This window comes from Aethalodelphis obliquidens, unplaced genomic scaffold (genome assembly GCF_003676395.1).
Source record: "Aethalodelphis obliquidens isolate GAN/ISIS:26980383/991018 unplaced genomic scaffold, ASM367639v1 scaffold51, whole genome shotgun sequence".
NCBI lineage: Eukaryota > Metazoa > Chordata > Mammalia > Artiodactyla > Delphinidae > Aethalodelphis > Aethalodelphis obliquidens.
The window spans coordinates 413,418-436,270 of record NW_020837995.1 but is presented as its reverse complement, the minus strand read 5'-3'; the positions used below and the strand labels follow the sequence as shown (position 1 = coordinate 436,270).

Here is a 22,853-nt window from a genome sequence, read left to right as displayed (position 1 = left end):
AAGCGGACACCAAAGGGGAAAGGCCAGCGGGGGCGGGGGGGCGGGCGGCGGGCCGGCGGCGCGGGCGTCAGCGTTACGTGGGGCCGGGGGAGATGCGCCGGGCCCCGGCCCCCCCGCCCCCGGCCCGGCCCCCGCCCCCTCCCCGGTCCCCCGCCCCCGGCCCTGGCCCGCATTGTGTGCGGCGGGAGGCGGCCCGGCCATTAGCATGCGGGGGGCGGCGCGGCGGGGCTGGGAGCCGCGCGGGAGCGAGAGCGGGAGCGGGGCTCTGGCTCCGGGGACAGGGAGCTGGGGACCCCGGGAGCCGCGAGAGGCGGCCTCCAGGGGCGGGGTGCGGGCCGTTTGGAGACTGGGGGCGCTGTCGGAGGGAAGGAGGGAGGGAGCGGGGGTGGGGCGCACGGATGATTCCAACAGGAGACTGGAAGAGATTTTGAAAGGTCATCTCGTCCTTCCCCCAGCCTCCAAGCGGACTGCCCCTCCCACCCTAAACCCGGACATACCAGGGAAGGAGCTGGCTCTGCCGCTCTTTCTGCCCCAACATGCACAGACTCGGGAAGTTCTTCCTGGGGTTTTATCTCAAAGCCTCTCCCTTACAATTTCTGTCTCTCTTTTGGGGGAGGAGGAGGGGCGATTATAGAGATAGTTAATGTCTGCCGTATAAGAAACATTATTAAAGTTACTCTCCGGTCCTTTCTCTTCTTGATAAACAATTCCTGCTCCTTCCTCTCGAATTCTATTTTTCCATTCCTTAAGTCACTTTAATGGCTCTTCAATACAACAAATATTTACTGAGTGTTTACTAAGTACCAGGCACCAATGCTCAGCGCCGTGGGGAATGAACACATGAGGGGAATGTAGTACCCTCTCTGGAGGAGACTGTAATCCAGACAGGGACTACAAATTTGTAAGTAGGATACTTAGATTTAATCAATATTTACCGAATGCCTGTCCACATATTTAATAGTATATAATCTTTCTAATAACACTGTGAAATATAATTGGTCTGCATTTACAGGTAAGGGAAATGAGGCTAAAAGAGTCGCTTTCCACTGGCCTACCAGCTCAGGGATACTCAGCCCAACATCTCACATTCTATCAGGCCATTGCCACAAAATAAAATTAATGTACATAAGGATCGAGGAGGGGGTAGACACACAACAGCTCTCAGGGTCCCTTTAAATGTGATTTCCACTCCCCAGGAAAGAAGAGTGGGCACAGTGTTCCAGTGAGTGTTGGCCCAGCACTGAGCAGGGCAGAAGTGGCTTACAAAGGCCACTTGCCTCCCAGGACCCTGCCTCCTGGTACTAACTCCTGGGGGTCTTCTGGCTCAGTCGTCTTCTGTCATCAATAATAATAATAATAGCCACTAACATTTATTGAGCATGTATGTGCCAGGTGCTGGACTGAGTTGGTTCATATGCATTTTCTCTTTTAATACTTAAGGCAATCTCTTGAGATTGGTATTCCCTTTATTGATAAGGAAACAGCGAGATTAAGTACCTTGCCCAAGGTCACCCAGGTAGATCTGGGCTTTGAACATAGGTCTCATTGCCCCCAGACCTCAGGCTCTGCACCAAGATGGACTTTTCCTATTTTTGATGTACAGAATATATATTTGGGCTCATGTGATTCTGCTTATTGTATGAATAAATGACCCCAGCTTAGCTTCTGAATAAGCCCTGTAGTATATGAGGTACATCAGTATGACCTCATCAGCACCATTAATGGTTATTATGCACCTACCCTGAGTCAACAACCCTTCACAGTCATATTATTATCCCCCTTTTAATCACTCAGTTTCAACAAACTGAGGTTCAAATTGGTAGAATAATGTATCCAAGGCCACACAGGTCGGAAAGTGGCAGAGCTTGCCTGACTGCAAGGCAACTTCTGTCCCTCAAAAATATTAATTGTTGCAATAGTGTCCTTCCCAAAACTGACCATTTAAGGACCATCTTCTATACATGTCTAGCTGCAGGTTATCACTGAGTCAAAAGCAATCCCTACTATAAATAGAGCTCTCCATCCACTTAGTCAGTGTCCGATCCAGAGTAAATCCTTCAAGAAAGGAATGAGAGAGGAGAAACTGTCCAGAAAGTGAGAGACAGGAAGCCAGGTCTTGGCTGGTCTTGGGACAAATCTTCAAGCAGTAATGATGGGACTAATTCAGAGGGTAATGTGGGATTTCCCTAGGGAACAGCAAGTAATTTGAGGAGAAAGCCCCCTAAAAAAAGGAGAAAGATTAGATGGAAATGGGGGAGAAATTGGGGCCCAGGGTGGTAGTGTCCATGTATAAGGTGAGTGGATGAGGTGAGTGATCAGAAGAGGAACCCAGGATGGGCAGAGATGGGGTCAGTAGGAAACAGGAACAGAATGAGTTAGGGCTGGGTGTCTTGTGGAGTGAACTGAGGCTGGTATCTACCCAGCACCACTCCCTGGATCCTGAGGCCCTCATAGGGACCTTTGCCCCACCACACCCCAGCCCTGATAGCCTGTCTCTGCCAGGACAACTTTGTCTTCTGCTCTGAGCTACCAGGCCCTACCAGGAGCTCCAGGGCCAGCTGGGACCCATCCCTTTGGAGCAGCTGCTTCAGACTAGGTAAGTGTGAGGCCCTGAGCCTCAACTCCCTGGATATTGGAAGCAGGCAGAGGGGCAGCTGAAAGAGATGTTGCTGTATGTCCTGTCTCCTGATAGGTGCCATAATGAATTTTTCCCAGGCTAGGAAGCACTGAGCTCTAGTGGTCAAGGGAGCCATGGAGGAGAGAGCTGGTCAGCGAGAGCAAGACAGACCCAGCCTTCAAGACAGACCCAGCCTTCGTCTGGAAAAGCTACAGCACTGGGCCAGGCACAGGCAGAGTGGGCACCTCTTGGTGCTGGCGGTGAGGCCAGGCTGCCCCACCCCAACTTGTACCCCAGTTCAATTCCACCCATGTTTAGTGAGCACTTATCATCTGTCTGAAATTGTGCTAGGCTCTGAGTGGGAGGCGGGTGGAGGAAACAGAATAAACAATGCAAGACCCTTAATCTCCAAGTAGCTTCCATCATGTGGGGAAAACACATAGTTGAGTAACTGAACTATGACATGAGGCAGAAAAAATTAAATGATATCCCCTTCTTTTATGGCTCTTGGTTGACTACTCTCCACCACTTGGGAGGAAGGAAGGGAATCCCTAACAGTTCTCCTCCAACTACCCTGCACCCGGCCTCCAGGTGAGCCAGCTATGGCTGGCAGTGGCTGTGGTGCCCTTTGCTATCTCAGTTGCCTGCCTGAACTCTGCTTGTCACATGGCCACAGCACTGCCACTTGGGCCTGGCGTAATGGTAAGAACTACCATACGGGAGGGTGGAAAGAAGGTCCTGGGGGCCCCTCCCTAATGGGCCAGAGCTCACCACTTGCCTTTCTCATCATTCAGGGTCTCCTCACTGGGATTGTAACCCTTGAGCTGCGCAGAGCACCCCGTCTCTGGAAGGTGAGAGGGGAAGAGAATGCAGTACTATTCTCCCACCCCCTAAAACACACACACACCTCAGCCCAGGAAGTGGATTTCTAACTGTTAACTGTGTTAGTTATCTGCCCGTGACTGGTCTAAAAGACTGAGGAGGGAAACAAGAAAGTTAGAGGGCTGATGGTCCCGTTTGGAGGTGGAAGAATAGGAGCTGTTTTTTTTTTTTTTTGGGTTACGCGGGCCTCTCACTGTTGTGGCCTCTCCCGTTGCGGAGCACAGGCTCCGGACGTGCAGGACCGGGGCACAAACCCGTGTTCCCTGCATCGGCAGGCGGACTCTCGACCACTGCGCCACCAGGGAAGCCCAGGAGCTGAGTTTTGTTTTCAGCTAGGCTACAGGTGGGGCTTGGGGTTGCAGTGAGTCCCCTAGGCTGGGCAGGGCTGAATTAACTCACTGGCAGGTGCACGCCATGATGCTGTTCAACACCTTCAATCTGATCTTGGGCTTCATCGCGTTGGTGGTCGAAGTGGCGAAGACAGCCTTGATGTCTGCCCCAACTGTCCCCTCCCAGGTACAAGTGAATAAAGGAGAATGTGGGGGGATGAGGAGGCCAGAGGAGGGGAAAGGGCAGGGGCAAATAGGTGCAGGGTACCCTGCAGCACACCCTCAGCCCTATCTACCTACAGCTAGCCGGTTTGCTGGTGCTGGAGCTCAGTGCTGAGGCCTTCACCCTAGGCGGAGTGCTGGTCTCAGCATACTCCCTGTTCCTGCTGAGCCAGAGGAAGCCAGGATGCTGCTGGAGCCAGAATCTGCACTACCAGGAGCTGCAGGAGGTACTGAGGGCAGGGAGGAAGCAGCTAGCTAGCAGTTCATTTTTTCACTGGCTATCCTGGTCGATGGTACTTAAGGGAAAACAATGGGGCAGCCCGGAAAGGAAGGGGTCCTAAACTGAAACTGGTTGGTTTTCTGGCTTTGGACATTTCTCCCCTAGTGGTGGGTAAGAGTGAATCGGGTATCTAAATGGGGCTAAAAATGTGGGAGAGCATTAGAAATCTGCGTAAATATTGGAAGGGCTATGGGAACACGAGAAAAAAAAAAAATGCGAGAGGAGGAAGCTGCATCTGTCTGGGATTCCTCATTTCTCACCCTTATAGTTTGCTTGCTTCACACCTGTCTTGTTTTCAGGGTCTCTCAGAATTAGAGGAAGTTCCTGATTTGGAGACTGGTCCCACGGTGGCTAGCAGAGCAAACAGAACAAATAAGTGAGCTGGCAAGAGGAAGCAGGCAGGTGTTGCTTTCCTACCCGGCGGGAGCATTCTCCAGACCCTCCTGCAGCCCATTCCACCGAACTCAAACTAGATGGAGTCCCCTGAGACCTACTTGAAGTCTGGTGGAGTGCCTTCAATCTTCATTCACACTAGGCCCCTTTCTTTTTCCTCCCCTGCTGCGGAAAGCAATACCTAGACCGAGTTTTAAACCACCTCACCGCCCTGAAAATCTGCCCGCCTGCAGGATATCCTTAAACCAACTTTCAGCTAGACCCATTTTCTCCCTTCTATCCTCACCCTCCTTCCCCACTGCCTCCCCATCCTGCTTCACATATGCCTCATTTCACTGTTTCCAAGATTTCCACCTTTCACAATCCCATCCACTAAAAACCCGTACACGCCCACTCTCTGAAATCAATTCACAACGGGTGCTTTCGTTCTCTCGCTTCGATCCGGTTCCTTTCTACTCTAGCGGAGACTACAAATCCCAGGATGCCCAGCTACCCTGTGGCCCGCTGGGAAATAAAGAACCTTCCCTCCGCGGTAGGGGCGCTGTGCATCGGCTAAGTGACGCGAAACCCTGGAAGTCGGGGCTTAGCTGAGAGTTTCTTCGGACGCGACCACTGGCCCAGCGTGCAGGGAGGAGCCGGACGGGCTATGCTGCGCGGGGGCGCCACCACCCCAACCTCGGTAACGGAGAGCTGATTGTGGGTCTACATTCCTACATCCGGCAGCTTCGGAGACGGGCAGGGGCTGAGGGCTGGCCGTCGGCAGAGCTAGGGTTTCCCAGATGCTGTCGCCGTGCCCCCTCCCACAGTGCCCAGGTGCAAAGTTCTGAGACTTGGAGCGCGCGCGAGAAAGGGGTTGGAGATGATGAGTCAGAAGCCCAAAGCACTTCTCATCCCCCTCCCCCGGGGCCTACGCGCCTGAGGAGGACGGACTGGCTGGGCAGACGGGTGGACTGGGCAGGAAGAGGGAGGGACACGGCGACCCGACCTAAGGTTTCCCGCCTCTTGCGAGCACGCCGGTGTAAGGAGCCCGCGTTGCCGCCACCCTTTCTCTCCAAGGTGGGAGCGGGACTGCGCAGGCTCAGCCTCTCGGCAGACCAGCCGACCTTTGATCCCAGCTGTGGGGCGGTTGCTGAAGTTCTGGTTTTGCTCAAACCCCACCGTTTATGATCTTTGCAAGTGTGCAAGGATGGCAGGCTCAGGTGGGCTTGAGAAAAGCCCAGGAAAACGGGGGCACCCTGTAGCACCAGCCCGACAGCTTACTAGCGGCTAGAAAAACTAGAAGTTGACCGGAGCTGCAGTACTAAGAGAACTCACCCCAAATTCACATAGTGCCCAGGATGGGTGTGCGCCTCACACTCATTTTTGTTCCCATTTGAGAAGGCTTCTTTCCCTAGAGAATGCTGCTTCTCCGGGCTTAGCCAAGCCCAGGCACCAGTGAGGAAAGAGCGCAGCCTGGCTGCGTTGCCCTGACATTGCAGTGGCGCCAGCGGCAGCTCCTTTCTGTTTGCGACACCTTGGGTAATAGTCGCCCTATGACAAGATTGTGTGACTATTAGTGGGTGGGGACAGTTCTGGGATTAGGCTCTGGAATGGTGAAAACAAGATCTGGGCCTCCCCCTTCTCCTCCTCCCAGTCTAAATGCCAGAATAATGGAGAGCTCATCTGTGAAGGACTCAGAATGCTTTCTTCAAAATCAGAAGGTGGTGGTAGCTGAGGAAGCTGGGGGTAAAAATCAATTCATTCTCACTGTCTTCCACTTAGGAGCAACAGCTTTTAGTGATATGATCAGATGTCTAGAAATTGCATTTTAGTTCTTGGAGAAGTTCAGTCACCACGCAGATGAACCTTGTATCAGGTTAGGCTAGGTTATGCTGTGGTAACAATGCCAAAATCTCAGTGGCCTAAAACTGCAAAGGTAACTCTCACACTACATGTCTAGGGTAGTCTGGCAGGCTGCTCTGCTCCTTGTAGGTGATTCAGGTAACCAAGCCCATGGAGTGCCACCATTTTGAGATCCTATCGTGTAACCATGAGACCAATACCCCCTATCCCCACCCCCTTCCCCAGTTGTGAAGTAAGCATGAAGAATTGTTCATGGGCTCTTAAATGCTTCTGCCTCAAAGGGATACATATCACTTCCACACACACTTCATGGGCCAAAGCAAGTCATACAGTCGCACGCAATTTCAGGATGGTTAGAAGGGCGATCTCTTCATATGCCTGGAAGGGGAGTAGAAATACTTCATTAAAAGAAGGGGAGGTAGTAATTTGCAATGATTCTTGAACAGCTTAGCAGTTGGAATTCATCCATTCCAGCAGTTATGCCCATATCTACTTCTTTGGTTTTGTTCCATGAACCACTAAAATGAAGTTCTTTTTTATTTATTTATTTATTTTTGTTTGTGTTGGGTCTTTGTTGCTACGTGGGGGGCTTTTTCTAGTTGGGGTGAGCAAGGGCTACTCTTTGTTGTGGTGCACGGGCTTCTCATTGCAGTGGCTTCTCTTGTTGCAGAGCACGGGCTCTAGGCACATGGGCTTCAGTAGTTGTGGCACGCGGGCTCTAGAGCGCAGGCTCAGTAGTTGTGGCACACGGGCTTAGTTGCTCTGCAGCATGTGGGATCTTCCCGGACCAGGGCTCGAACCCGTTTCCCCTGCATTGGCAGGCGGATTCTTAACCACTGCGCCACCAGGGAAGCCCCTAAAATGAAGTTCTTAATAGAAATTTTCCTCCCAGAATAATAATGGGAGTCAGGAAATCTAGACTCTGGTTTTGATGTGTAAATTTGGGCAAGTCAGACCTCTCTGAACTACATTTTGCTTAAATGGAGATTATAATATTTACCCTCTCTATCTTACTGGAGTACCAAGGCTCAAATAAAATCACACATGAAAAAATACTTTAAAACTATAAAGCACTTCAGAGGTTGAAAGTAAATTGCCTATAGGGACAAGAAGTGGTGTAAATGAGTGAAGCAGATTAGGTATGAGTTAATGAGTGGTGGGAACTATGGCAAACTAGAGAGCCCACATTCTGTTTAAAGACTAACTGCACTCATCTCTACCCTATTGCCATGTGGGACTGTGGGCTTGGTATTGCCATTGTTCCAATTTTCCTATAAAAGTCAGAAACTCTGACTTTTAAAATGTGAAATCTTCTGATTTTAAAATGTTGATAACTGATTTTTTAAAAATTGAGGACCAGATTTGGCCTATAGTCCTTCAGTTATTGTCTCTCCATTATACAAATATACGGTAGAAATTCAGGTTTTAGATATGCAATATGGTTCTTGTAGCCCTTGAGACCTGTTCTGAAATTCAAGAGTCTTGGAGAGGCTTAACATTAGGTTCTTAAAACCTTTTTTTATCATATCCCTCTCATATTGGTTCTCAGGGAGGGGGCATTTTGCCCCCAGGGGTTATTTGGTAGTTTTTGGTAGTGACAGCTTTGGGGGGAGGAGGAATATATAACCAAAGGAGCATTAGGTGATAAGTTGGAAGATCAGAGATTTAGCCCCAGTACTACTGATCCCCCTTTCCTGTGCGTTATCTTCTGCCAACTGCAAGTGAAGACTGTGTGAGACTTGGCCTGTGGGCCTCATTATGCCCACCCCCCATCCCACCCAACACTGCCTATTGCCAGAGTCCCTAGCTGCTCCATGAAAGCATTCTGCTTTGCTGCAATGCTGCCCAGCAACCTCTGTATCTGCCCCTTCATCAGTTTGGCAGCCTCTGTGAAAGTCACTGGTATTTTACTTGAATTGCTGCCCATTGGAACTTCACAAAAAGAAGTGACTGTGACAAGGTTCCTGCTGACGTCAGTTTTTAAAGGCCTTGACCCCTATCCGTGCTTTAAGCATTGGAGAAATATGTGGCTTCATATACAGCTGAATTCCGTGGTGGTTGGGAAATTCTCCATGTTGATGAATTTTACCCTCATTTCTTTGAAATTCAGTAATGTATTCTGGCCTCGAATACATGATTATAGACAAGTGACCTTTCCCCAATGAAATATCTGCTTTTGCAGATGGTTCAGGTTTTGTGTCCTGGGCTGTGTCCTCTGCTGCCATCTCGTGGCCTCTTTGCTGCCCCGGTCGAGGTCTCACAAAGGGCCTTCCCGCAAGGTAATGGCGTGTGTCATCGGCTTAGTTGGAGAAGGAGTTTCTGCGCATTGCCGGGCGTGCTCCCAAATCCCTCCCCTGCTGTGAATCCACCTGGGCGGCCACACATGCCGCTTGGTGCGTCTCGAGTAGGCTGGAGGCGCAGGGCCCTTCCGGGTCATTCTCAGCCCCTTGGGCCTCTATGTGTTATGCAATCCTGGACTCCAGCCACGAAATCAGTACACTCAACTATCCAGGAGTAATCGGAGCTGACCTCGCCTGCTTGGCCTGATGAATGCCCCGCAGCCTCTTGCCACTTGCCATCCGGGGCTGGGATATTCTTTATCTTAGTGAAAAGAGATGATTACCCCGTCAGGTTTCTGGATTTCGTTTTCTTGTCTAGGCCCGTTTTGGGTTGCTTTGTGTACATGCGCTTCATTCTTGACTTGCCCAGCGGTGCTGCCTCAATTTCGATGTTTGATTGCTGGATTGAGCAGGACGGTGGCAGTGTGTCACTGTTAGGCAGTGTCTCCTATAAATATGACAGGATCTGAGCACTGTAGTGATCAGAGGTCCATCTCCAGGGCACAGGGAATCTAGGAGACTGCCCTAGTAGCTGGGTTACTGGTGACTGAGCAGTGAGTGACTCATGCAGGAGGAAAGGCAGGAAAATTTTATTTGGTGCTAATTTTTTTTCATTATAATAATGTGTTTAAAACCTTCCAATTGTTAAAGTAAACGTGTAGAACTGTCCCTTAGTTGTTAACCCCACCTGTATGCTTTACACATGTTTGGCTTCTTCTGGAGAGCCCTGACTCTACCAGGCCCCCCTTATCCCTAACCCCAGAATTGGAGGAGGAAGGGGAAGAGGAAGAGGAAGGAAGAGAGGAGGAGGAGGGGGAGGAGAAACCGCTGCCTTTAGTGTTTGTTTTAATCTGCTTTTCCCTGTATAAAAATTTGGGGGGGCGGCGGGGCTTCCCTGGTGGCGCAGCAGTTGAGAGTCCGCCTGCCGATGCAGGGGACACGGGTTCGTGCCCCGGTCCGGGAAGATCCCACATGCCGCAGAGTGGCTGGGCCCGTGAGCCATGGCCGCTGAGCCTGCGCTCCGCAACGGGAGAGGCCACAACAGTGAGAGGCCCGTGTACCGCAAAAAAAAAAAAAAAAAAATTCACGGGTAAGGGCCTCCTTGTATGGCCTCCGCCATTTCTTAGGCTACTAAAACTGGTGTGCATAGCCGCTCTTTAAAATTCAGATGCCGCTTACTTAATGAGAGTTGTCTTCTGTTTCTCTTGTTTTTCCTTCTTTGCATACATTTTTTCAGCCATATTTATATTTTGTGTTGCATGTTATTCTTGATTCTACTTATCATCTGAATCTTTGGTTTATTTTTCTTATCAGAAACTTTTCCTGTGTTCTGTCCAGAGGGAATGAGTCGTCTTTGTTGATTCTTGTTTGTTTTTCCTTGCCTTTATAAAGTTTTCTTGTTTATAATATTTTTCCACAAGTCCAGGCTCCCCAGATATGATTTAATTTGTTTTGCTTCTTAATAATTATGTGCTCACTTTTTAAGGAAGATGCTCGCTTTATAAGGAAAATGCTTTGCACCCACTCTTATGCTTTAGGTAAAGTGAGAGGACTCAAAGTCATGGCATAAGAGAAACAGGATTGATGTCTTTGTAAATCTCAAAAATAATTATGAGGAAGAGAAGCTGTTCTTTGTGAACCTAAGAAGTGAAGCTGGATCCAATGGTTATGTATTATAGAGAGACCAGTTTTAGACCAAAAAAGAGAAACTGAACACCTTTCAAAAGATGAGCTGCTTTGAAGTTAGGCTGTCAACCTCTGGGTCTGTTTGAGGTGTTTTGTGCAGTGCGCTTCTGCACAGATAGGTTGTTGAAGCAAGTTTTCAAATATCATCTGAATGGTTGGAATAGATAACCTTTAATTTCTCCTCCAACACTAAGATTTGGTTTCTCAGCAGTGGTGGTGTTTTTTTAGTAGACCCATCCATACTCTCTAATCTGAATGACCGGTGCTGGGCGAAAGTGTAAAGTATTCCTCTAGTCCCTAGAACAGAGTTTATCAACTGTGGCACTACTGACATTTGGGTCAGATAATTCTTTGTTGTGGAAGGCTGTCCCTTGCATTGTAGGATGTTTAGCAGCATCCCCGGCTTCTAACCACTAAATAAATACGAGTAGCACTCCTCCCCTTAAATATGACAACTAAAAATCTCTCCAGACATTGCCAAATATCCCTTGGGGAGCAAAACTGCCCCGCCTTGGGGCATGAAAACCAATGCCCTAGAGAGATATGATCAGAAAGATTTCAAGAACTTAGTGTTTAACTTCTCCAAGATTCTTATATTTAAAAAGAACCTACAAAGACCTGCAGGAACCATATTGCACACTCAAAACCTTAAATCTTCTCTTTGTGCCCCCATTCTCCCTTCTGGATTTTCCGTCATTTTTTAAAAAATAAATTTATTTTTTTTTTGTTTATTTATTTTTGGCTGCATTGGGTCTACATTGCTGCACACAGGCTTTCTCTAGTTGCGGCGAGCGGGGGCTACTCTTCGTTGTGGTGTGCAGGCTCCTCATCGTGGTGGCTTCTCTTGTTGCAGAGCACGGGCTCTAGGCACGCGGGCTCGGTAGTTGTGGTGCACGGGCTTAGTTGCCCCGCGGCATGTGGGATCTTCCCAGGCCAGGGATCGAACCCGTGTCCCCTGCATTGGCAGGCGGATGCTTAACTGCTGCACTACCAGGGAAGCCCCTGAATTTTCCATCTTAACTGGTGTTATCACTTGGTCATATAAGCTGAATGCTAAACTCTCCCTCATTTCCTGTAGCCAAATGCTCACCACACTCTATAGATTTTCTTCCTGCTCTTGAATCAGTCTTCTCCTCATCACCACCATCCTTGCCCTAGTTCAGGCCCCCACCACTTGTCACCTACTACAGAAAAAGCTTCCTAAATAGTTTCTGTGCTTCCAGGATCATCCTCCTGGAGGATCTTACACGTAGCCACATAAACATGACCACTTAGCTTCCCTGCTTAAAAGCTCTTCAGTCATCTCCATCCTATAAGATCAGCTCCAAGCTTTTTTAAATGGTGCAATGATCCCTGTGATCTGGCCCCCGCCTTTGCAGTGTCATCTCCACATGCCCTCCCTTGCACTATACTCTTCAGTGATAGCAATCTGAGGAAGGTGGCATTGGTGTGCAGCCTTAAAATTTTGTTTTAATTATTAATTAATATGTATGAGAAACACTTCCACCCCATCTTTGAGCTTTACCCTCTCCCTCTTTTTTTTTCTTTTTGATTAGCCCAAGGATGATGATGATGACAGCAATGACTCAGTGATGGGCGGGGTGGGGGTCAGGGCTGTTTGTTGCTCACATTAATAAGAAGTCAGAACAATTAAAATACCAGTGATAAGTCAAAGCCATGTCATGTCAAAATAGCTAAGTCGGGCTTCCCTGGTGGCGCAGTGGTTGAGAGTCCGCCTGCTGATGCAGGGGGCGCGGGTTCGTGCCCCGGTCCGGGAGGATCCCACATGCCGCAGAGCGGCTGGGCCCGTGAGCCATGGCCGCTGGGCCTGCACGTCCGGAGCCTCTGCTCCGCAGCGGGAGAGGCCACAGCAGTGAGAGGCCCGCGTACCGCCAAAAAAAAAAAAAAAAAATAGCTAAGTCAAAACATCTCACTTTGGCACATATGTTTCTTTCTTTTTTTTTTTTTTTGGACCTTAGTAATATTTATTATTGCAATTACAAATAATGCTGCATTGAACATTCCTATACATGCATCTTTTCATACATTCATAGTATTATCAGCAGGTTCAATTCCTAGAAGTAGAATTCTTGGGTCAATGGCACATATGTTTCTTACTTCTATGCCTTATTCAAGCTGTTGTAACTAGTCCTAACCCCATATTGCTAACTGGTACTGTTTCTTTAAGACTCAGCTTAGTCTTCACCTACTTTGGGAAGCTTCCCTGACCTCTCCCATCACCACCAAGACTGTACTCTTACAGTGCTCTACACACAGTTCTATACGTATTGTGAAGAGGATCAGAATGCACCACCCCAAAATGTGCCACATTGGCATGGGGATTGTTTTTATTGGAAGACAAATAAGAAGCAGCAAACTCAGAAAATGCTCTCTGCCTTCCCCCCTATCTGAGTAAAAATGGGATGTAAATTTCCCTTTGTGAAGGTCTTCCCCGCCCTCTCTCATAGCAGGAGGAAGAAAAACAACCATTACACTGCAGACAGAGAGTCAGCACCATGAATGGGTCTATACAAACAAACCTTACTAAAATCACACTTACCTTCCATCACTTTCCCCTATATACTTACTTTCCTTCAATCTACGACCCCTAGGAGCCCAAAATGCTTTTCCTTTGTCTTGTCACTTCTCCACAATTTCTCACCCTTTGTTAAAATGGTATATAGGACTTTGCTGGTAGCACAGTGGTTAACACTCCGCCTGCCAATGCAGGGGACACGGGTTTGAGCCCTGGTCCCGGAAGATACCGCATGCTGCAGAGCAACTAAGCCCGTGAGCCACAACTACTGAGCCTGCGTGCCACAAGTACTGAAGCTTGAGCACCTAGAGCCCATGCTCTTCAACAAGAGAAGCCACTGCAATGAGAAGCCTGCACACTGCAATGAAGAGTAGCCCCTGCGCAGCAATGAAGACCCAATGCAAAAAAAAAAAAAGTTATATAATACCCTGTGTCTAATCACCCCCGAGCCTTCATTTCTTTTCTGTGAAGATCCTCTGTATACATAAAAATTGAAATATTAACATCAAGTGAAATGTGTATGCCTTTTCTCCTGTTAATTTGCCTTTTGTCAATTTAATTTGCAAGCACCAGCTACTAAACCAAAGAGGGTAGAGAAAAGTTTTTCCTTCCCCTACAATTGAAATTATCATTTATGTGCCCACCTTTGAAGAGAGAACCGTGTTTTATTCATCTTTATAACCCCAGAACCTAGCTAAGTGAATGGCATAAGGAGACATTCAATACATGTTTACTGAATGAATGAATAAATTAAATCAGAAGGAGTCTTAGAAGGCATTCTACTCAACACAGAAACTCCTGTGCAACATTCTGATAGTCATTCAGTCTCTGCTAAAACATTAACAGTAATGGTGCTACTAGAGAAAATTACTCAAACATGGCAGCTGGTGCCACAAAAAATTCATGATCTCAAACTGCAACTAGATCCTAAAGGCAACCCCATAATACTACTATTGGCAGTTCTAAATTTCCACAGCTTCTACTTCAAGTTTTTTGTATTGTTTTGTTTTCAGTAGTTATTCTAAAGTGCGTCTGGAAGAATAAACAAATGATAATGAAAGAAAAGGAAGGAAGGAAGGGAGAAAGAAGGAAGAACTGGCTTCTAACAAGAAGAGTAATAAGGTGAGACTTGGTCTATCAGTTATTAATGTGTATTATAAAGATGAAAAATTAAAACATTATGGTATTGACATCAGAATAGACAGATGAATGGAATAGAATAGAGTCAAAAAAAGAGCTCAACTCAAGTATATACAAAGATTTAATATATTTTAGTAGCACTATTTCTTATCCATCAGTTAATCATAAACTAATTTTTTTCAATAAGTGATGTTGGAATAACTGCATAACTATTTGCAATAAGTTACACTTCTGTCATACTCCATGCACCAAAATAAATTCTAGACTTAAATGGAAAAAATCAAAACCATAAAAATATGAGAAGAAATATAGGTAATTATATAACCTGGGGCAGATGAGAACTTTTAGATATAACACTAATAGCAGAAACTTAAAAGAAAAAGATTGATTTTACATTAAAAATTTTAGGCTTTCTATAAAAAAAATTACAATAAAGTTCAAATGTAAATTTAAGAAAGGATGACTGAGAGTAACATATAGCTAAAAGATTGTTAGTATTAATATTGAATCTTTTCTTATAGAAAAACTGATAAAGACAAAACAGCCAGTTTACCAAATAAAGAAATTTAAATGGCCAATAAATCTATGAAAGATGATATATATTAATAGTAGTTAAATAAATACAATTTATTTATATTTTTGGCTGCACCTTGCAGCATGAGGGATCTTAGTTCCCCAACCAGAGATTGAACCTGTGCCCCCTGCAGTGGAAGCATGGAAACTTAACTACTGGACCACCAGAGAAGTACCTAAATAAATGCAATTTAAAACAGTAAGATGCCATTTTGTGCCAATCACATTGTTATTTTTAAATGCATAAAACCCATCACTGGTGAGTGTGCAAGGAAATAGGCACTTTCTTATACCTCTGATAGGACGGTAAATTGGTACAACTGTAATGGAAAGCAATTTAACATCTTGTATATACAGGTTAAAAATTACCTACCCTTGGCCCAGCAATTCTGCATCTAGGAATTTTCTGCAGGAATACTTTTGGACATGTATAAGGAGTTACCTATTGAAATGTTCAGTACAGCATTAATTTTTCAAGTACAAGCAGTTCTAAATGTCTAACAATAAGGTAGTTGATCTTTAAAGTATAATAAATGTAGAGATTGAAATATTATACTATACTATACTGGCATAAAAAGACTAAAAGATGTCCATGGTATATTCCTAAGTGGAAAAAAAAAAAAAAAAGCACATTGCATCATTGCATCCAGTTAAAAAATGGCAAAAGTCTTGAATAGACATTTCTCCAAAAAATTTGCAAATGACCAAAAAACACATGAAAATGATGTGGCACATCATTAGTCATTAGGGAAATACAATTCAAAACCACAACAAGATACTACTTTACCACTTCACAGCTACTAGGAGAGCTATAAAAACAACAGCAACAAATGGAAAATGACAAGTGTTGGCAAGGATGTGGAGAAATGGAACTCTCATGTATTGCTGGTAGGAGCGTAAATGCTGCTGTGGAAAATAGCTTGGCGATTCCTCAATAGGTGAAACAGAATCGTCATATGAGCCAGCAATTCCGCTCCTAGGTATATACTAAATAGGTGTTCAAACAAAACGTTACACATAAATGTTCATAGCAAAAAGATGGAAACAACTCAAATGTCCATCACCTGATAAATGGATAAACAAAATGTGGTATATATCCATATAATGAAACACTTCTTATTCCACTATGTACAACATGGATGAACCTAGCAACTATGCTAAGTGAAAGAAGCCAGACACAAAAGGTCACATATTGTGTGATTCCATTAATATGAAATATCCAGAATAGGCAAATCCATAGAAACAGAAAGCATTTTAGTGGTTGCCAGGGGCATGACTACTTAATGGCTATGAGGTTTCCTTTTGTGATGCTAAAAGTGTTCTGGAACTAGATATTGGTAATGATTGCACAGCACTGTAAATGTACTAAATGCCACCAAATTGTATATTTTAAAATAGTTAAAATGGTGAAATTTATATTATGTGAATTTTACCACAATACAAGAAGTGCATTACAAAACAGTAGCTATAGTTTGTTTTGTTTTTCTAGAAGTATATGCATAGGAAAGAAAGTGTAGAAGGGTAAATATCAAACTACTCTGGTCATCCATGGTTGTCATTTAGGACTAATGTTCTAACTTTTCTACAGTAATCCTCAATTACTTGACTCCTTTTTAAAACATGCTATAGAATAATATTTAATGAAAGAGAGGAGCGTTCATCATGGAATGCCCTCCAAGTCCATTCATGTTGCTGCAAATGCAAATTTTCATTCTTTTTTTAAGGCTGAGTAGTATTCCACTGAACATTTATACCATTTCTTCTTCTTTGTTCATCTGTTGATAGACACTTAGGTTGCTTCCACCTCTTGGCAACTGTGAATAATGCTGCATTGGGGTGCATCCAAACCAGTATATTTGAACAAAACCAATTTTATTGTAAAAACACACATATTGCATAGAACAAAAACCTACTGGAAGTATATATGCCAACATATTAATGGTTATATTTCAGGGGGTGATTATAGGTGAATTTTATTTACTTTTAAAAAATACATTTTCGAAATTCTTCCAGTGAATATGTGTATATATATATATATAACCTCCACAATCTGGGTTTTAAATATTATTTTAAAGTTTTCCTGGAGGATACATGAGCATCGTGGTAGTGTGAGAAGCTCCCTTTGTCTCACCCCTTCAATTTACAACTAGTAAAACATCCCTAACTCAAGAAAATTTCCCTACCCAACACAGCAGAATGCTAGAGAGATCCACACATCTGCATGTGAAGGTGGGTGCATTGGAACACATAGAGGAGGCAGAAGTGGGGGGAACAGCGGAGGCAGTGCCCATGATCCCAGCTCCCCGGCCACAGCAGCTGAACCCGGAGCCCCAGAGAACCCTGTGGCAGGAGGAGGGACAGCAGACACAGCTTCAGCCTCCTGGCTGCACCAGTGCCTATGGGTGCAGGAAACTGGGCAGCAGCACTGGTGAGGCCAAGACTCAGTCCTTCCAACCGTGGTGACGCCCACAACTCTCCCTCCCTCCCCCACCCTCGCCCACTGCAGCGGCGCCTGTAAACCAAACAACCCCAGACATGGCGGAGGTGCCCATGACCCTGGATCCCCACCAATCCTCTCCCCTCACTGTGGTGGCAATGCCTGCAACCCAGTCAACCCTGGACAAGGCAAAGGTACCCGCCATCCCAGTGCCCCTGGTGGCGACGCCAGCAACGCCAGAGGCACAAGCAGCTATGACAAGGGCACCAGTGACACCTCTGGCAGAGGCAGTGGAAGATGGAAAGTGCCGATTCTCAAATATAGAGCAAGTCAGGTAAGAGAAACCAAAAACTTGTGCTATAGCGCCACCTACTGAAAAACAAAAGAAAGGCCTTCTAGTGACCAATCTGTTAAACTGTTAAAATCAAAGTAAACAAAACTACCTAAAGAAGAAAGGTTTTCGCTACTTCAGATACGCTGGCAGAGGACCAATTCATCAAGCACCATAAAAGAAAACATGCTAACACAGTATCAAAAAAAAAAGAAAAAAAAAAGAAAATGACAGGAGACTTCCGGGAAGATGGCAGAAGAGTAAGACGCGGAGATCACCTTCCTCTCCACAGATACACCAGAAATACATCTACGCGTGGAACAACTCCTACAGAACACCTACTGAACGCTGGCAGAAGACCTCAGACCTCCCAAAAGGCAAGGAACCCCCCACGTACCTGGTTAGGGCAAAAGAAAAAACTAAACAGAGACAAAAGGATAGGGAAGGGTCCTGCACCAGCGGGAGAGAGCTGTGAAGGAGGAAAAGTGTCCACACACTAGGAAGCCCCTTCGCGGGTGGAGACTTCGGGAGGTGGAGTGGGGGAGCTTGGGAGCCGCGGAGGAGAGCACAGCAACAGGGGTGCGGAGGGCAAAGCGGACAGATTCCAGTGCAGAGGATCGGGCCGACCGGCACTCACCAGCCGAGGGGCTTGTCTGCTCGCCCGCCGGGGCGGGCGGGACTGGGAGCTGAGGCTCCGGCTTTTGTCGGAGCGCCGGGAGAGGACTGAGGTTGGCGGCGTGAACACAGCCTGCAGGGCGTTGGTGCGCCGCGGCTGGCCGGGAGAGAGTCCGGGGAGGGGTCTGGACCTGCCGAAGAGGCAAGAGACTTTTACGTCCCTCTTTGTTTCCTGGTGCACGAGGAGAGGGGATTAAGAACGCTGCTTGAGAGAGCTCCAGGGACGGGCGCGAGCCGCGGCTAAGAGTGCGGAGCCCAGAGGCGGACATGGGACGCTAAGGCCGCTGCTGCCGCCGCCAGGAGGCCAGTGTGCGAACACAGGTCACTAGCCACACGCCCTTCTGGGGAGCCTGTGCAGCCCGCCACTGCCAGGGTCCCGGGATCCAGGGACGGCTCCCCGGGAGAGCGCACGGCGCGCCTCAGGCTGCAGTGTCACGCCGGCCTCTGCCGCTGCAGGCCCGCCCCGCACTCCGTGACCCTCCCTACCCCCCGGCCTGGGTGAGCCAGAGCCTCCGAATCAGCGGCTCCTTTAACCTCGTCCTGTCTGAGCAAACAACAGACGCCCTCCGGCGACCTACACGCACAGGCGGGGCCAAATCCAAAGCTGAGCCCCTGGGAACTGTCAGAACAAAGAAGAGAAAGGGAAATCTCTCCCAGCAGCCTCAGAAGCAGCGGATTAAAGCTCCACAATCAACTTGATATACCCTGCATCTGTGGAATACCTGAATAGACAACGAATCATCCCAAATTAAGGAGCCCTGTGGATGAAAGGCTCTTGGTGCTGCAGCCAGGACTCAGTGCTGTGCCTCTGAGGTGGGAGAGCCAACTTCAGGACACTGGTCCACAAGAGGCCTCCCAGCTGCACATAATATCAAACAGCAAAAATCTCCGAGAGATCTCCATCTCAACGCCAGCACCCAGCTTCACTCAACGACCAGCAAGCTACAGTGCTGGACATCCTATACCAAACAACTAGCAAGACAGGAACACAACCCCACCCATTAGCAGAGAGGCTGCCCAAAATCATAGTAAGTCTACAGACACCCCAAAACACACCACCAGACGTGGACCTGCCCACCAGAAAGACAAGATCCAGCCTCATACACCAGAACACAGGCACTAGTACCCTCCACCAGGAAGCCTACACAACCCACTGAACCAACCTTAGCCACTGGGGACAGACACAAAAAACAACAGGAACTACGAACCTTCAGCCTGCAAAAAAGGAGACCCCAAACACAGTAAGATAAGCAAAATGAAAAGACAGAAAAACACACAGCAGATGAAGGAGCAAGATAAAAACCCACCAGACCTAACAAATGAAGAGGAAATAGGCAGTCTACCTGAAAAAGAATTCAGAATAATGATAGTAAGGTTGATCCGAAATCTTGGAGATAGAATGGACAATAGAATGGACAAATTGCAAGAATCAGTTAACAAGGACCTAGAAGAACTAAAGATGAAGCAAGCAACGATGAACAACACAATAAATGAAATTAAAAGTACTCTAGATGGGATCAATAGCAGAATAACTGAGGCAGAAGAACGGATAAGTGACCTGGAAGATAAAATAGTGGAAATAACTACTGCAGAGCAGAATAAAGAAAAAAGAATGAAAAGAACTGAGGACAGTCTCAGAGACCTCTGGGACAACATTAAACGCACCAACATTCGAATTATAGGGGTTCCAGAAGAAGAAGAGAAAAAGAAAGGGACTGAGAAAATATTTGAAGAGATTATAGTTGAAAACTTCCCTAATATGGGAAAAGAAATCATTAATCAAGTCCAGGAAGCACAGAGAGTCCCATACAGGATAAATCCAAGGAGAAATACACCAAGACACATATTAATCAAATTGTCAAAAATTAAATACAAAGAAAACATATTAAAAGCAGCAAGGGAAAAACAACAAATAACACACAAGGGAATCCCCATAAGGTTAACAGCTGATCTTTCAGCAGAAACTCTGCAAGCCAGAAGGGAGTGGCAGGACATATTGAAAGTGTTGAAGGAGAAAAACCTGCAACCAAGATTACTCTACCCAGCAAGGATCTCATTCAGATTTGATGGAGAAATTAAAACCTTTACAGACAAGCAAAAGCTGAGAGAGTTCAGCACCACCAAACCAGCTCTACAACAACTGCTAAAGGAACTTCTCTAGGCAAGAAACACAAAAGAAGGAAAGGACCTACAATAACGAACCCAAAACAATTAAGAAAATGGGAATAGGAACACACATATCGATAATTACCTTAAATGTAAATGGACTAAATGCTCCCACCAAAAGACACAGATTGGCTGAATGGATACAAAAACAAGACCCATATATTTGCTGTCTACAAGAGACCCACTTCAGACCTAGAGACACATACAGACTGAAAGTAAGGGGATGGAAAAAGGTATTTCATGCAAATGGAAACCAAAAGAAAGCTGGAGTAGCAATTCTCATATCAGACAAAATAGACTTTAAAACAAAGACTATTAGAAGAGACAAAGAAGGACACTACATAATGATCAAGGGATTGATCCAAGAGGAAGATATAACAATTGTAAATATTTATGCACCCAACATAGGTGCACCTCAATACATAAGGCAAATACTGACAACCATAAAAGGGGAAATCGACAGTAACACATTCATAGTAGGGGACTTTAACACCCCACTTTCACCAATGGACAGATCATCCAAAATGAAAATAAATAAGGAAACACAAGCTTTAAATGATACATTAAACGAGATGGAATTAATTGATATTTATAGGACATTCCATCCAAAAACAACAGAATACACATTTTTTTCAAGTGCTCATGGAACATTCTCCAGGATAGATCATATCTTGGGTCACAAATCAAGCCTTGGTAAATTTAAGAAAATTGAAATTGTATCAAGTATCTTTTCTGACCACAACGCCATGAGACTAGATATCAATTACAGGAAAAGATCTGTAAAAAATACAAACACATGGAGGCTAAACAATACACTACTTAATAATGAAGTGATCACTGAAGAAATCAAAGAGGAAATCAAAAAATACCTAGAAACAAATGACAATGGAGACACAACGACCCAAAACCTGTGGGATGCAGCAAAAGCAGTTCTAAGGGGGAAGTTTATAGCAATACAAGCCCACCTTAAGAAGCAGGAAACATCTCGAATAAACAACCTAACCTTGCACCTCAAGCAATTAGAGAAAGAAGAACAAAAAAACCCCAAAGCTAGCAGAAGGAAAGAAATCATAAAAATCAGATCAGAAATAAATGAAAAAGAAATGAAGGAAACAATAACAAAGATCAATAAAACTAAAAGCTGGTTCTTTGAGAAGATAAACAAAATAGATAAACCACTAGCCAGACTCATCAAGAAAAAAAGGGAGAAGACTCAAATCAATAGAATTAGAAATGAAAAAGGAGAGGTAACAACTGACACTGCAGAAATAAAAGAGATCATGAGAGATTACTACAAGCAACTCTATGCCAATAAAATGGACAATCTGGAAGAAATGGACAAATTCTTAGAAATGCACAACCTGCCAAGACTGAATCAGGAAGAAATAGAAAATATGAACAGACCAATCACAAGCACTGAAATTGAAACTGTGATTAAAAATCTTCCAACAAAGAAAAGCCCAGGACCAGATGGCTTCACAGGCGAATTCTATCAAACATTTAGAGAAGAGCTAACACCTATCCTTCTCAAACTCTTCCAAAATATAGCAGAGGGAGGAACACTCCCAAACTCCTTCTACGAGGCCACCATCACCTTGATACCAAAACCAGACAAGGATGTCACAAAGAAAGAAAACTACAGGCCAATATCACTGATGAACATAGATGCAAAAATCCTCCACAAAATACTAGCAAATAGAATCCAACAGCACATTAAAAGGATCATACACCATGATCAAGTGGGGTTTATTCCAGGAATGCAAGGATTCTTCAATATACGCAAATCTATCAATGTGATACACCATATTAACAAATTGAAGGAGAAAAACCATATGATCATCTCAATAGATGCAGAGAAAGCTTTTGACAAAATTCAACACCGATTTATGATAAAAACCCTGCAGAAAGTAGGCATAGAGGGAACTTTCCTCAACATAATAAAGGCCATATATGACAAGCCCACAGCAAACATCATCCTCAATGGCGAAAAACTGAAAGCATTTCCACTAAGATCAGGAACAAGACAAGGTTGCCCACTCTCACCACTCTTATTCAACATAGTTTTGGAAGTTTTAGCCACAGCAATCAGAGAAGAAAAGGAAATAAAAGGAATCCAAATCGGAAAAGAAGAAGTAAAGCTGTCACTGTTTGCAGATGACATGATCCTATACATAGAGAACCCTAAAGATGCTACCAGAAAACTACTAGAGCTAATCAATGAATTTGGTAAAGTGGCAGGATACAAAATTAATGCACAGAAATCTCTGGCATTCCTATATACTAATGATGAAAAATCTGAAAGTGAAATCAAGAAAACACTCCCATTTACCATTGCAACAAAAAGAATAAAATATCTAGGAATAAACCTACCTAAGGAGACAAAAGATCTGTATGCAGAAAATTAT

At 45.5% G+C, this 22,853-nt stretch overlaps 3 protein-coding genes across 6 annotated transcripts in view; 2 read left to right on the top strand and 1 right to left on the bottom strand.

Annotated features, from left to right (window-relative positions):
- Positions 1 to 6,225, bottom strand: part of ZNF219 (zinc finger protein 219) — a 14,632-nt gene extending 8,407 nt beyond the window's left edge. The window contains exons 1-2 of one of the 4 annotated variants that reach the window (XM_027083682.1): positions 4,825 to 4,946; positions 4,591 to 4,681 (exon numbers count right to left, since the gene is read on the bottom strand). Coding sequence is in view for 1 of the 4 variants with exons in the window: in XM_027083686.1 (XP_026939487.1) it covers positions 3,899 to 3,954 (56 nt within the window). In the remaining 3 variants the exon portion in view is untranslated. Of the gene's footprint in view, positions 1 to 3,898; positions 3,996 to 4,590; positions 4,683 to 4,824; positions 4,947 to 6,037 lie in introns of those variants that run through there. The other 3 variants (XM_027083684.1, XM_027083683.1, XM_027083686.1) reach the window with 3 other exon arrangements.
- On the top strand, positions 266 to 4,746 carry TMEM253 (transmembrane protein 253). Its single transcript, XM_027083704.1, has 7 exons — positions 266 to 901; positions 2,503 to 2,877; positions 3,209 to 3,319; positions 3,412 to 3,468; positions 3,905 to 4,015; positions 4,131 to 4,277; positions 4,630 to 4,746. Exons 2-7 carry the CDS (start codon positions 2,752 to 2,754, stop codon positions 4,708 to 4,710), a joined length of 633 nt encoding a protein of 210 aa, XP_026939505.1. The 5' UTR covers positions 266 to 901; positions 2,503 to 2,751; the 3' UTR covers positions 4,711 to 4,746.
- The window catches only part of LOC113607933 (X-linked retinitis pigmentosa GTPase regulator-interacting protein 1-like), a 148,798-nt gene continuing 131,057 nt past the window's right edge, over positions 5,113 to 22,853 (top strand). Inside the window, exons 1-2 of the mRNA XM_027083705.1 lie at positions 5,113 to 5,402; positions 14,140 to 14,248. The gene's annotated coding sequence lies outside the window, so the exon portion shown is untranslated. The remainder of the gene's footprint in view (positions 5,403 to 14,139; positions 14,249 to 22,853) is intronic.